Here is a 16,673-nt window from a genome sequence, read left to right on the forward strand (position 1 = left end):
CTTTGCTAAGTACAATTTAAAAGATATATACATTAATAAAATAGTTTCAAAAAAAGAATTAACTCTTTAAAAAATAAAAGCAGGTTATATGCTTATATATGTAATATGCCTCAGCATTTATTATCAGACTTAAAAAGCGAAAAAAGGTAAACATTTTATCTTTTGTGAAATCCAATATGATAATGTCATTTCAGTACCTATCACAATTAACTTACTCTGGAGGCAGTAAAATCACACAAATAATAAGAATTTTGAAGGATACATTCTCTTAAAAATTTTCATAAACATTATTCAAATATTAACTATAAATGTTTTAAACTTCTTAATTTCTAAAAAATATTAATTATAACTTATTATGTTAACAAAAGTATATGCCATCTAGGAAATCTTGCAAAATAATCAATTTAATATAAAAGCTAGCTTATCTAAAGGGTCTTTGTTTTAGAAACTGATTCCGAATACTAATTTTGATATTATATACTAAACTCAATTTTAATCTGCATGAGTGTCTACCTGATCTGAAATGCCATTAATCAAGAGTTAAGTGATTCATAACTTTATGAAGGCTTAATAGCTACACCTAAGGAATAATATATTTAACATAAGCAACAAGTATATTGATTTAAGTTTCACTGACAAAAATAAAGATATCTAATAGGATAGAAATGCCAACCTTTATGGCTAGTAAACAAAATATGGAGTTAGCAAACATCTTCCTTCTTTATCCATTCTTTGAGGGTACATTTTAAAAATTAGGGCTATAAATGCTTATGCTTTAGTGGATATTAATAAGCTGTTAATTATCTATATATATTTTATTTATTACATCAAATTACAAACAACTTAAAATAGATCATGTCCTTTTTTTGGCAGAACCACTATATTGGTAGTCCATTACAATAATTTATAAGTAATTTTTCAAACAAATTGAAATGAATAAAACTTGCATAAAAAATTGACAAAATATACAAATGTCAATCATATTTTGGGTTAAAGATTTTATAACTGTCTCAAGCATTTGTGAACAATAGTTTTATAAAGATGAGATTACATTAAGCATATAGTAAAACTTCATTGCTTTAATGACGTACATGGGAAAATAATAACACTTTTAAGAATAACATGTATAAAGCATCAAGAAGAAATCATGAAAGCATCAATAAGAAAACATGAAAAATTATTCTAAAGCAAAAAGTAGACAGTGAATTAAGTTTTGAAATAAATTTGTATATTACAACTGATTTTTATTTCTAAGCATTTAATCATTTTAAATCAGTTTGAAAAACTGAAATAAATTGGTCAAAGGAGTTCAAAAATATTTTATAAAAGATTTTTTCCTTTTCAGCTTACTGTTGTAAAAATTATCAACGTAGGACCTTATATTCTTATAAAAGAAGTATTACCACGCTAATCATTTTCACATATGGTTAGTGTAATAAATTAATTTTATGCAGCAATTAAAATGAGAGCCATTAAGCATGTTTAATTATAACTGCTGGCATTTCAATTGGGGAAACTGAGTCCCCTTAGTATGCAATGAGGGTTGGTTACAGAGGTTTTTAAAATTACCCTCCATTTTACTGGCTAAGAAACTGTGGTAGGTGAAAACACAATAAGTTACTGAAATAACTAGTATTAAAAGGCCCATGATCTTAACTAGTATTAAGAGGCCCAATCTTGTTTTACGCCTTTTTACCTTTCTAAGGGATCGATTGTAATAATGAGTGAAAACATTTAGCAAAACAAATGTAAAAAAAAATTTAGAAAAGTACATTATAAATTTTGAGTTATAAATTCATCACTAAAATGTACACTACATCTTATAACTATAAAAGTATACTTTAATAAATTTTAATACAACTAATAATACAGGATTAATACTTTTAGAAAAGAAGTTTTCTTACCTTTCTTACTCATTAAAGATACCTGCTGAAATAGTAATAATTTCAAATATTCAATTGCTTTAGTAGACAACAGTGAAATTTGCTAAGCTCAAAGTTCTGAGCTAATGACCTGCCATTAGGAATTATACTTCCACCCATGAATGTTGCGATAATTTTGTATATAAAAATGTAGTGTAATATTTAGAACAAACCCTATTTAAGATTTCAATGCAAGGAGGACTGAAGCACAAACTGGAGATTGATTTCAACATCATTATTGATCAAGATTGCAATTAAGTAATTTTTCTCTTTTGTGGAAACCTCCTGAAATAGATCTTTCTGATATATTTCTAGAAGACAAACCTTTCCCTCTAAAGTCTATAATTAAGTAAATGGCCTTATTTACATTTTTCTGCAGGTCATATGACCAATCCAAGGACCCACACAAATGAATATTCTGGTTTACTTACACCAATATGTTCCTTTGAGGTTTCGTTCACACTATAAACATACCATGGGGGTAAGGAGTGGAGAGGTAAGGGGGAAAATATTCAGATTCATTTGAGCAAGGCCACATTCTGTTTTTTCCAATAAATTTAAAAGTTTAGAATTTCAATGCTGATTTTTAAAACATAATCTTCAATTTAAGAATCTTTGTAAATATATTAAAAACGCTGAAAAGAGGCTGTATGATAAGCCAGTAGTAAAGTCAACCAGTTCTCATGACCTTCCATTTAGCTATTCAGGACTAAATTTAAGATAGTAATCATCACACTAAGAAATAGCAGTAAAACAATTATTGTACCATTTCTAAGTATTTGTTCTGAGATGCATTAATAGATTTCTATGCAGAAAGGGTAACTGAGCTAAACATTTAACAGGTTGCACATACATCAGGTACTGTGTTAAATGTTCCAGTCCAAAGTTAAAAAAGACAGTCTCTCCTCTCAAGGAGTCTGTTGTCAAGAAAACAAACTGACGCAAATATTTAAAGAATTGTGAAAAGTTTTAGAAAAGAGACATCTATATGATGCAATAGCTATACAAAGAACTGCACATAGGGGTGGGGAACCTGCAGCCTTCTGATTTCAAGATTGTTCTTTTTTAAGCACCAAATGAGGCAAGAAAAGCTTCATCTTTCTCTGCTGCAGCCCTTTTGATAAAAGGATTTGTTCTGCAAAATTTGTATTCAGTCAAAAAGCTGCACTCAAGGATCCAGAAGGCCAGATGTGGCCCCAAGGCCCAAGGTTCCCCACCCCATTAATGTCATGCTAAAGTGTTCACGCTAAGAATATTAAAGCTAATAGAAAAGTATGGTCAAATTTGTGCATCAGAAAAAGAAAGGGCAGTACTGGCAGAAGACAAGCTCTAGTCTAGGAGTCCTGTTAAGAGACAGTTAATGATCAGGATCTAGAATTTGTTTTAAAAAGAGAGAGAGAGACAGTTAATCACTGTCTCAACTAAAACAGCAGCAGTGCCAATGGAAAAAAGGAAGCCTTAGGGACATGGTAAGTTAAAAACAAGAGAATAGAAGCACCCACTGGATAAAGGTAAATGAGGAGAACAAATATGACCACCCCCAAATGTCTACCTTGAATGGCAAGAGATTAATCAAAATAATGAACTCAGAGGGGGTAAAAAAGTATATTTTATGGAGAAAAATTAATTCCATTTTTGACATACTGAATTTGTGATGCTTGCAGAACATTCGTATGGAAATATTTACAACTCAGACCTTCTCACTCTTGTGTATGTCATCCTTATGAACAATTACAACCATCAGGTAACTTCTATTCAGGTAACTCCAAAATCAACATCCAGAGCATGACACCTCCATTTTTATTACTATTTATTATTTTTCAATCAGTTGACAATTCAGTTCAGAAATATAGTATATTAGAGTTAGACTTGAATCCTAAGAGATTACATCATCCAACTGCCCCCATCTTCTGGATGAGAAAATATGAGTCCTAAAAATGCTTAAGTTATGAAACCATTAAGCAATAGAACCAGAATTAAATATGTGGGTTTATGTCAAATTTCCACTGCAATACCTTGCAGCACATTCCTCTCCTGCGAATCAGGCTCCCTTATGATTATGCCAGGAAAAGTGATAAAGCTTAACAGATCTGCCTCTAAATGTTTTTTACTCTAAAACATGCTGAGTATCACTGCCAAATTAATCTTACTAAAAGAACAATTTATGCCATTCTTTGTTCAAATGTTCTATTGTCCATACATCATAGAAATACTGCCCTAAGATTGGGAGGCTAAATTATTGTCCCAATGCTATGGCTGTGTCAGTTGCTGCCTACCCCTCTGCAGAAAGGTCTTCACAATGAAGCTTAGTCCTACCCAGTTCCTTAGCCAATCATATGCAAGGCAAGTACATTTGGATCCACAAGTACAAGCAGAGAAGCAATAGTGTAAAGTACTCAATAGTTTAGTCTCTGGAGACAACTAAAATTTAAATTGAGGCTCTCCACTTAACAGCTATATGACTTTGGGCAAATTATTTAACATATATCTGTACCTCAGTCTTCTCATCTATAAAATCAGGACAATAAAAGTTCATATTTCACAAATCTGTTAGAATTAAATGAGCAAGTAAATGCGAAACACTTTGAAAAGTGTCCGACATATTGTATGTGCTCAGTAAGTGTTAGCTATTATTACTGCTGCGGGTAGTCTGGAATCAATCTTCCTGCTCAGAATTTGCTTGAGCATGTACAACACAGGCTCCTTTTACAACCTAAGTTACAACCTCTTTTACAACCTCTACTGTTTTGAGATTCCTTTGCCTTTCTTCTACCACACCTTCAAACACATCATATTAGACATTAATTTTGATTGTTGCTTTACTCCCCTTAGGGGCAGCCCTATTTGCTCCACTATGAGATGATTTACCCATTTCAAAACACCTGGGTATGCTTTGGTCATCTAAAGCAAGCAAAGATAGCGCAGAAAAATCATTCTAGATCAAGTGTCCTCAAACTATGGCCCATGCGCCACATGTAGGTGTTTTTGCCCGTTTGTTTTTTTAATTCAAAATAAGATATGTACAGTGTGCGTAGGAATTTGTTATAGTTTTTTTTAAACTATAGTCTGGCCCTCCAGCAGTCTGAGGGACAGTGAACTGGCCCCCTGTTTAAAAAGTTTGAGGACCTCTGTTCTAGATGCACAGAAGAAAAAACTAGGTAAAGACAGGGAGACAAGGAATCAAAAAGACCAAAATATTTGTGTGTAAAAATGTGAAGATAAAAATAAGACAATCAATGTAGGCAGAAGATTTTAATGCCAGACTAGGGCTCTATTTTATTATCTTGCTTTGTTGGCAATATTGAATTACAGCCTGGATATTTAATTTATAATCTATAAGCAACTATCCTTAGAACCAAAAAACAGAAAAAATAGCAGTAACCTCAGAATAGAGGTTGGTATCATTTGTCCTAAATGAACTAAAGTTTCATTTATCTTTCCATCTTGCTGGGTATGATATTCTTCCCTGCTTAGCAGATATCAAAAGAAGTCCACACCACCAGAAACCACCATATCTTGACACACAGGTCCTGTCTACTGACTTGCAATTACATAAGAGGGGCAAATATATTACAACTATTTTGAAAGGGAACAAATATTTTATAATTCCCAAAGATCTGGTTTGAGATATTAACGTCTGGCATAAGATGAGAGAATCTAGGAGCATGAGCCCCCAATATCTCCAATCCCAATCACATTTCAAAAGTTTAGAGAAGGAAACAAGCCCAAAATGAATTGATCAATTTGCATTTTTAAAAATTTCTGCTAAATTAAATATATGAAATGAAGACACACTAACCACTTTCAAGATGTACAACTCTCTAATTTGGATTCTGACCAGAGCCAGTAACTCTTCCAAGTAAATTCAGAATCTCACAGGAAAATAATGGAATGACCTGTTACATATTCTTTAATGGTGACAGATTCAATGACTAAACATTTTTAACTGAAGTAATCTTTTCAAATTTAAGACTTATAAAGTGGTTGAATACAGTGATATCTGACTTTGGGAATAGGTCTAGATTCCCATCTGGTATAGCATTTCACAAAAATAATAATGACATATACATGGCATTAGTGATTTAACTGATTATGAAAATCCTGGCTGGGCATGGTGGCTCACGCCTGTAATCCTAGCATTTTGGGAGCCGAACCAGGAAGATAGCTGCAGCTCAGGGGTCCGACACCAGCCAGAACACAGTGAGACCCCCATCTCTATACTCTAGAAACAAGAAACAAACAAACAAAAAGACAAAAAAAAAAAATACACAAAACCCAGCCGGGCATTGTGGCGTGCACCTGTAGTCCCAGCTACCTGGGAGGCTGAGGCAGAAGGATCACTCACAGTCCAGGACCTGGAGCTTGAGGTGATTACAATCACTGCACTCTACCCAGGAACACTGAGTGACACTCTGTCTCAACAACAACAACAAAAGGGAGGGGGGAAGTAAATCAATTGACTGGCTGGCTCTGTGAAAATGTGGATTCGGTGTCTACATTTCTGGCTCCCTTATTCTGTAATTACCTTGGTGGCATGAACCACATCTATGTTTTCATTTCCAATACCTGACACAGTGTTGTGGACATAGAGTATCAATATTCAGCGTCAAGGAATATATGGAAGAGTTATCTATATATACTATGCAAGAGCCATGTAGTTAGTATCGTGCCAAGTATAAAACTTAGTATCTCTTTTATCCACTATGAAATAAGACAGAGGAACCCACAGTTTCAAGAAATGTCAGTTTTCCATTTTCATTTCTTCCCAGTACTCTTTAAATTAGGGGACTTAATAAAGTATACTTAATAAAGTATAATACACATTTTCATCATATATACATCATATTGTATACACATACTATATTGTATTCATGCTGCATCTCTTTTAAATCTTCAAAACAAAGATTATTTTCAATACTATGTCATAGGTGAAGAACTGAAGTAACTTTACCATAAAGTTAGTGAGACAACTGGGTCCTGAACTTTTAACATTCTGACTCCAGTCAATGCCCTTTCCATCGTATTTTGCTTAGAACAAATTTGGAAGTCACTCAGAAAACTAAATGAAATTTTAAAATCACTTCAAATTGTGGATTTTGGAACATTTGTTCAATAAAAAAAAAAAAAAACAAAAACAGACAACTGGCTAAGTAGCCTAGTTTTCCAAGCTTGAGTTATGAATTTACTATGGATTCTTATGCTCTGAAGATGTGCTACAGGGAATTATCTATTCTCAACTTTTTGTCAAGAAAAAGAAGCTTACAAAATCTTTACTTCTATTCTATGTTATAATTAATTTATCCAGGCAGATATACTGGAGAGAATAGCGGAGGAGGGAAATAGAGATAAGAGGGAAACAGAAGAGAGCAGTTTCATGATTGAGTTACAACATCTCTAACATCTGAGAAAGGCAAGTTTTTAAAAAATCATTTCAAAGTTCTACAAAAGAAACAGCTACATGACTATTGCTAACTAGTGCAATAACACATTTTCATAAGTAGTATTGAATAAGTAGCCAAGATTTCTGGAAATAAATGCCTGGTAATAATTAATAAAAAGTTTTCTTTAAAAAAGGGATTCTTCTCTGAGAAGAGAAGCTAAATAAGCTAAAAAGAAATGTTTTCCTTTTAAACAGAGAGAATTCTGTATTAGTTTTCAACAGGGCAGTGTTGGTTCATAGCCTTTAGATAGGAAAAGCCAAAATTACACTCAATTCTGACATTAGATTCAATTAAAGCACTGTAATAAGATGCCATCCACCCAGCAGTCTGGAGGAATGTACTCCAAGACTTGTGAACTCTTAAGACAAAATTACAAATAACCACAATGTAGATGTATTGCCACTAAAATAGTCAATAATGGGAAGATTTCACTGATAAGTAGTTCTCAGGCCTCCTGTCATTAGGAAGTAGAGGTAAAAACAGTAGTAACAGCAGAAATAACAGCTGCAATAGCAGCAGCAGTAACAGTAATAGTGGTGGTAGTAGCAGCAGCAGTAACAACAACCTGCTGACAACAATAAATGCATGTGTATTTATTGAGTGCCTACTTTGTGTAAGGACAGTGCCAAGTAATTTAAATATTTAGCTAAATTAAATAAATGTATTTAGATTAATAATTTAATTAATTTTGATACCTTATCTCTATTTCTTACTGCTACCCTGCAAGGAATTACTATATATCTTTCAGTGATGAGGAAGCTGAGGTTTACAAGATTAAGTAATTTATTCAAGGCTACAGAGCTGGTTAGACACAAAACTAGTAAATCTTGGACTACCTTATTTCAAAGCTGCACTCCTTTCACAACACCATACTTCACAATGGTATGAATAAACATATTTTTCAGTGTAGAAGATTAAAAACAGTGGGATCCTATATTTTAGTAAATGATATAGAAAACGAGATGTACAGTAGCCTCTCCAAGTTTGCAGATGACAGTAAGCTTTTCCATGGGGTCAAATACTTAAGTGACAAGAGTGCGACTGCAGAAGGATCTCAAAATCAGAGAAGTGAGCTGAAAGTATGAGATGAACCATAATGTAGTCAAGCATGGGCAGTCTAACATAGGGGAAAATATGGATACTATTTATAAGACAGTTATGGCTAAAATGAACCTAGAAGTCTTCACAGACATTTCCTAAAAATGTAAGTTTAATGAGCTTTATACACCAAAAATCTAAAGGTAAGACTAATATGTGATACAATAAAAACTCTAAAGAAAGATATACTGGGTTAGGAAAAGAAAGTTAACAGAAATGATTTATATGGGAAAGTTAAAGTAAAAAATAGATGAAGATTGGAGTAATTCCATTTCAATAATATGTGGGCAGAAATAAAATCATGAAGAGTAGTAGTATAATAATAATAATTTTATACTTGTATGGTCTTTCCTATGTGTCAATTATTTTCCAAGTACTATCTGCACATATTAACTCCTCTAATTACTTCAACATCTTATGAGTAGGTACTTTTGTTATCTGCATTTTGCAAATGAAGAATTGAGACACAAGAGGTCAGATAACCACCCAAAGTCACATACACCTAGTAAGGAGCAGTGCAGAAAGCCAAACTAGGCCATCAGGTACAGAGCCTGTGTTCTCTGCCCACCCTATCACGCTGTTCCAGTAAGGGTCTGAGGGAGCATACTGTGCAGCTGGGCATTAAATCTCCTAATCTTAGTATAAAGGAAGACCACCTGAAGCCATTTAAGAAATAAGAAACTTAACAGCTAATAAAAGGCTCGAATAGTAATAGTCTCAACAAAGTAGGTAAGTGGGTAGATTGATAAGCTAAGCATAAGGAGTTACAGGGAGAAGCTAGAAATAATTATGAGAGAATCTTAAGCTTACTAGTGTGAAATCATGTCAGGTGACCATACTCTCCAACAAAAATATACCTTGCTGCTAGAATCCAAGGCAGAATAGGCTAATAACTGGTCTGTCTCTGTTATGTACTTCTTAGAGTTTACAAACATAATAATATCATTTTTCCTAATATAATTTCTAAAAATATAAATATGTACTTGCTGGAATCTACTAATAATTATAAACTCTACCTTACAAATGATTCATGTACATGAATGAAATGTCTAGTCCTTTGTAGTCAATACTCTACATAACTACTTTTATTTCCCAATTAAGAAAATATGAAAAATGATAAATATAGATCAGCATTATACACACTATTCTATGGAGATTAATGTCAAGAAGTTAATAAGTATTGGAAGAAAAAAATTCTAAGGTCAAATAAATATTCTTAGATATTCACAGGCCACATACAGCATGAAAAAATCCCATATTGAAGAATCTGTTTAACTTGCATTTCCTAAACTTATCTGACCATGGAAACTTTTTTCCCAAGACTGTTTATAAATTAGGGACATTAGTTCTACAGTACAGAATTTGGGAAGCACTGACCTAGTTACCCTCTTTTATAGAAATCCAAGAGAATTTCTTTTACAAAGGTACATGAAGAGAATTAAACATGCCTAGGAGTAATGTGAGCATTAAATTTTCTCAACGTCGAGTCACTCTTTCTGCTACTGGAGTTTTGTGGCATTCTAAATTCATCTTCTCATAAGAATAAATTATGATATTTAGGTACAACCAGTATCGAATAACAGAACCCCACAATCCTAGAACAAGTTAGCACCCAAATTTTATAAATAGGCTCCCTGAGGCTCTAAGAACACTACCACTCCCCTGGTTTTCCTCCCACATCATTGGCCACACCCTCTTAGGACTACCTCACCCCAACTCCACCCCTGCACATCCTCCCATATTAGATTACTTAACCAATATAATGTAAATGCTATGTAAGTAATTATTATACTGTAGTTTTATTTGTATTTTTATTGTTGTATTGTTTTTTATTGTTTTAGTTTTCCAAATATTTTTGATTTGTGGTTGCCTGAATCTGAGGATAAAAAACACCAGGATATATTGGGCCGACTGTACTCCTATACTGCTAATGTTAAAAATGGAAAGAAGTTGCTATTTCTTGGCAAAATTTTTAAAAATTGGGTAGAAAGAGGGCAGATAACAAAAATTCCTCTCTGAGATAGATAAGGAAAAAAAGACTAGCATATCACTAAGTCCACTACTAAAAAGCAAGCCACTTTTGGAGATTTTGGAAAATTTTCCAATTACAATATAAAATTAGTTTGGAAATGTAAAACTAATAGATTCAACTTTTTTATTATAAATTGCAAGGAACGCATTACATACTAAATGGACATATAAATTGGCTTTAAATTTGTTTTAAGATACAAATTAAAAAAGTTCTGATTTGAGAGTAAAAAAACCACATTGAGTCATTATCTCAGAGCCTGCCTACTCTTATCGATTAAGACCACAAAAGGTATTTTGCTAATCTTTAAAATTTGGGAAATTAGTATGGTATAAATAGTAACCTTTTAATTGTGCAAGAAGAAAAAATGCACGGTCTACTAAGTCGATATAGCTATCCGTCTGCAAGCCAAGTAACAAGGCTTCCATATGACAATTAAAGCAATGCTCCTATTTATAGGATATCTATAGCCTTTATTCATTAGCAAGTAATTCCTGAGGCACTTCACAATTTTTTATTAAAAGAAAAGAATAGTGTCAAAAATGTTTAGATCTATATTCAATGAAACTAAAATAAACAAATGGCAAATTTAAAATATATATAGGAAAGAAACACATGCATTATTGGTTACCACATACATATTTTTTTAATATGTTACCTTTACCAAAAGGAACTACATTAATAGCCAAATAGATATTACATATTAGATGTACAAATATATAACTTTAAAATTTGTTTTTAAGGTCTGCAAAAGGAAGTTTTGCCAATTCTTTACACCTCAGAACTCACAATTAAGATTATAATAATAATCCTGATAGGATAGAGGACATAACAATGATCTGAGTAACAGCCAAATTAAAATGCTACACATAATAGGCAGCTATATGAAATCTGTAGCAAATTCTGAAGAATCTCTTGGAGTTCTTAACAAAACAAAGCAAACACTAAACAAATTTTAAAGAATATAAAAACAGACATCATAAAATAGACATCAATAAATTTAGAGAACATAAAACCAAGCTATTAAAATTAAATTAAAATATTTAAAAATCAAAATCTGAGAATTGGTATTGTTGAAAAATTATAGACTTAATACTGTTTAATATATTTTAAATGTCAGTAAAAATAACTGCAATTTTGGAACATAATGGTAGAGCCCTGTTGTTCCAAGGATAAGAAAGTAGCTATGGTTTCCTAACAACCAGAATTTTTATATTCCTTGGACTGCATTCATGCTAGAGAAAGATTTAAGGGCAGCAGCCAAAATGACTAAACTTCAACTTGGATGTTGAAGCATTGATTTGATGGGCTTTTCTTGTTCATAAATGACTCATAAGCTTAAGGTCATGAGCCAAAGCCCCCAGTGGGAAGTGTGCTCAGTTTGGTAGGCCTTGAGGCCATCTCTGGCCAAATCAGCATTAGCCTTATGGGAGGCCAGCAGTGTAGGAAGGGAGTCTCCCCAAGATCTGATTTCTTGAGGCCATAACCTAGAGCAGGTCCCACAGTCAAATTATTCACATTCCTTGGAAAGAGAGAACAGGCATCAGTTGTGTCCATCGAAGGGGGACACTGTCCAGGTGAACCCTGGACATTTTTTGAAATCTCTGGGCTGCTTCTGCATCTGAAAAATAAGAAAAATAGCACAATGACAGACAACGAATGAGGAAAAAGACAATCATCTGGCCTAAAAACTTAAGACTTACAAGAAATTAAGAAAGCAGACAAAACAGACAAAAAGACAAACAGCCATATTATTTGGAATGTATTATTCTGAAGGCAAGTACAGCAGAGAAAAACACAAATTATTTTAAGCAATGTAAGAAAAGACCATAGCAACAAAAGTTATTTTTAGAGAGCACCAACTGGAGAAAAAAATGTATGTTAAGATATGTCAACCTGACACAAAGATAAGGTGGAATAAGAATCTAGTCCCATTTGAAAGCTGAAAAGAGCTAAATAATGAGAGCTAGTGTCATGAACTTGGCTGCTTAACTGCCTTTGTGTAAGAAAACATCTCAGAACTTTGAACTTAGGAAATTCCAACTTGTCTTGCACCAGGTCACGAGCTCCATAGAGCAGGAACCTATTTCAACAAGCAGCTTTAAAAAAAACAAAAAACAAAATACTTTAATATTTTTCATTGCTACTAATGATACATCTAAAATGCAATAGTGCTAATCCATCAAAGTAAAATGCACTGAATAAAAATTAAACTTACTCAGAAAGGTGTTCAGAAGTTGGGATACAAACAGAAACTGAAATTAGAAGAAAAGTTTTATATTTACAATAGCATATGAAATATGATGAGTGAGAATAATGATTCAGTAAAGAACCCACATTTTGGCTGACAAAAATACTGGAATAAATATAAAAAATCCAAAATAGCATAGTTATATACATACCTTTCTCTAGTACAACTTGGCAAGCATGAGTTTCATGTTGACTTAAGTGTTTAGCCATATTATCTAAGCCAGAAACATCAGTTATGAAATCACAATTAAGGCACACTAGAGTAATGCCCCTATAAAAAAAGAGAGAGAGAGAGAGAAAGCAAACAGCATAAAAAGAAAATGTTTTTATCTTTTATGAAAATCCATATACAAGTTCCATGATTATTTTTCCATTATCTTTTTGTGTCAAACTGTAACTTCCCATATTTGTCCTATAAATTTGATACACCTGAAATGATTCTCTAGAAAATGACATAGCCATGTACAAATTATGCTACCATTTATTTATGAAAAGTATTTGTTTTATAAACTTTTACCTCTCATACCAATTGATAAAAGTTAGGAGTCAAAAGACCTACAGCCAACATTGGCTCCACAAACAATGTGTGTGACTTAGGCAAGTCACATTTTGTTTGTCCCTCTGCCCACCTGCAAAGTGAGGATATGCATTCATTCACTCAGTAGATATTTACTGAGGGTGTCTTTATATCTATACTATACTTACTAGGCATTGTGAATATAATGGTGAACAAAATAGAAAGTATAGTCCGTGCTCTAAAGGAGCTTACAATATAGTGTTTTATTTAGTTGAGGATAAAATGAGGAGTAAAACGTGAAGGGTTTAAAAATAGATCATATTATAGCTGCCATCAGTTGTATTCTATGTGTCAAGAGTTTTCCCATATGTTTCATCTGATCCTCACTACAACCATCCATGATTGGTATTATCATTTAATACTGAACTAACCAAAGTAGTTAATAAAATATCGAAGCCCATAGGTTTAAGTTTCTCATCACCCTAGCAATGTGAACTAGCCTACCTACCTACTCATTCCCTTTAACAAAACTTGACTGCATGCTCCAGTTCTTAAATATATAATGATTAGAAATTTTCAGAGAGGTTAAGAAACAATTCCAATACTCATCAATACTTTTTGTTGAGTACAGGAATAGTTTTTATATTCACTGGATCAAATTGTTTAGCATTTGCTATTTGAAGTATTTAAACATAATTGGCATAAAGTAAGAGATGCTGGCCTTAAGATTCTAATTTAAAATGCATTTGGACTTGTGATTTTTGTTGAAAGGTATTTTAAAACATTATTAAGCCTGTGAAAATACTGAAATGTTTCAGAAAACTTAGAAAGCCACTATATGTTTAATTTCTTACAAGAGGTAAGAACTTGGAAGTTTGTTGGGTCAAGCATTCTAAGGGCTATTTAAAACAAAGTCAAATGCAGTAAATGTATAAATGATGTTAAGTTGTTTAAAGTAATTTGAATTGTAAATGGAACCCTTGAAAAAATTTGGTGTGTTCAACTTAAATGAACTTTATCATATATTAAAGATCTCCTTGAAAGTGACTATTAAAAGTACTAGATTTCTAAAGGAAGTATAAGTTAATCTTAAAAGATTAAGGAAAGTTAAAATTTAAAATACTTGCCTTAAATAACTAACCATAGTCTTTTCTATGAACCAACTGCCCTCACAAACACTAAAAACAGTTTCATTGGTAAGTGGTAGTCTACATGCCTCTATTACTAGACATAGTTAATTGGACAAGGGGTCCAAGTCAAGCCTTCTCTTAAACAGGGATTTCTAACTGGGGATTTTAATCAAATTTCTTGATCTGGGAAAATGTGGGAGGCTGGGAATGTAATGTTTGAGTCATTAATAAAGAAAGTTAGTTTGTATTAAGAAAAGAGAAAGAAACCAAAGTTCAGAGAAAATAAGAAAGACAATATTATATTGCCTCAGCAGGTCAAACTAGAGAGAAATAATGTTACTTCTTGATGATGTTCTGCTTCCGTTATCTGTTCTGGCTATACCTCCTCCTCTCAGGGGTCCATGAGCTTCTTTGGAATCCCTCTAATAAATTATTTTTTCATGGGTGAAATAAAACTTGATCATGCAATGTGATTGTTGTTATTACCAGTTTACTAACAAAGCATAAATATGTTTTTGAAGTTCATCTCATGGTATAAATTTAAGTGTTTTATCAGTATATGAATACAAACAAATACCATACCTTAGACTGACTTCTCCCCTGAAGCTCTAGTCCAACAGCAGTCTACGTATTTACACCTAGATGTCACACTGGTACATCAGAACTGACCTTCCTAAAACTAAAATCACAATACTTCCTCCTAAAATTAACTCCACCTGATTTATCTTTCTTATGATGATATTTCTCTTGACCCTAAAGCTCAAACTACAGTTACCTCTGATCTCTCCTTCCTTAGAACATTTAATATGTCAAGTATGTTATAATACTAGCAATTTATTACTTACTCTGTGTCAGGCTGATTTTTAGACATATCACCTCATCTAAACCTTACAACAACCCAAAGAGGTAGATGCTATAATTATCACCTTTTTATAAAAGACAAGAGTTAACTTAGTAATCTTTCTAAAATATAGAGCTAGTAAAGGTCAGGACCAGATTTGAAATTGAGTTTGATTCCAGAGTCCATATTACATCACAAATATGATGTAATACTACCTTACCACCCTAACTCAGGTCCTTACTAAATCATTTATAACTACCACAATAGTCCTAATCTATATGATTCATGCACCTACAACATACCTTGCATACCCATGAATTCAACCTTCCTTCGGTATCACTTGATTTTATACAAAGCATTAATGATTCTCTAATGCCTTCTGAATTAAGTCCAAATGCATAAGCCTTATTTTCAATGCTTTAAAATCTGGCTCTAAGCTCAAAACTATTGTCCCAGACTCCAATTTTATTACTATTATATGAAATTTGTGCTCTATCCATTTACTAATAGCCATCCCCTCTGTATACCTTCTACTTTTTATTTCTGCACCTTTATTTGTGCTATTTCTTCCAACTGGGATGCCTCTTTTATCAGTAGAAACAATAACCATCCTTTAAAGTGAGTAACACCTACCTAGATCACTCCAAGTAATCTCTCTTCTCTCTGAAATAACTCTCACTGTACTTATTAAAATTCATAGTTATTTATGTTCACACCTTAACTCTAACCCAATAAACTGTACATTCCCTGAAGAGTTGGTTTCAACACTGTTTTATCACTGCCATCTTTATAGGACCTGCTACATCATGTATATGATAGATACACAATAGCTACGAAATGAATATTCCATTTCAATTAGAATATAAAAATTATTATTGTATATAATTATAAATATGCTAAGTTTCATTCACAGAAATCAACCATTTTTCAATTTGAGAACTGTCCAAGTTGAGAGAAAAATACCCCAGATCTTTAAAATCACATAATTCATTTAAAAACTAAACATACAACTGAGCTTGACAACAGTGAGGTAAAAATCAAATTAAAATTTCATTTTTACAATGCAATAAAATCCTATCCATTCTTATGAAAGTTTCAGTAAAGGCAACATCTAATATAACTTAATCTATATCCCTAGATCAGTAAAGGTTTTAAAAGTAATACTAACATATTTTTAAAACTGAATCAAATTTTTCTCTCTCTGTGAGCTATTGGTCCAATATCATAGATGGGACCTATTGTCCACATACATCATTTTCAACATATACATTAATTTATTCAACAAATATTTACTGAGTGTCTATTACGTGCCAGGTAGAGACAAAAAACCAAACTACACACAATGTAGTGAGAGGACATAGACAATAAACAAAAAAGTAAAACTTATAGTATGTCTGATGATCTAGGGAAAAATAAAACATAAAAAGGAGACAGAGAGTGCTGGG

At 32.7% G+C, this 16,673-nt stretch overlaps 1 protein-coding gene across 5 annotated transcripts in view; it reads right to left on the reverse strand.

Annotated features, from left to right (window-relative positions):
• Positions 1-16,673, reverse strand: part of ZNF280D (zinc finger protein 280D) — a 100,316-nt gene that overhangs the window by 18,125 nt on the left and 65,518 nt on the right. For 4 of the 5 annotated variants that reach the window (XM_012783058.2, XM_012783057.2, XM_012783056.3 and 1 more), the window contains 2 exons: positions 12,893-13,011; positions 12,709-12,745 (listed from right to left, as the gene is read on the reverse strand). In XM_012783058.2, the coding sequence (XP_012638512.2) occupies positions 12,709-12,745; positions 12,893-13,011 (156 nt within the window). Of the gene's footprint in view, positions 1-788; positions 12,112-12,708; positions 12,746-12,892; positions 13,012-16,673 lie in introns of those variants that run through there. The other variant, XM_012783060.3, reaches the window with a different exon arrangement.

Source organism: Microcebus murinus, chromosome 6, assembly GCF_040939455.1.
Source record: "Microcebus murinus isolate Inina chromosome 6, M.murinus_Inina_mat1.0, whole genome shotgun sequence".
NCBI classification, from domain to species: Eukaryota; Metazoa; Chordata; class Mammalia; order Primates; family Cheirogaleidae; genus Microcebus; species Microcebus murinus.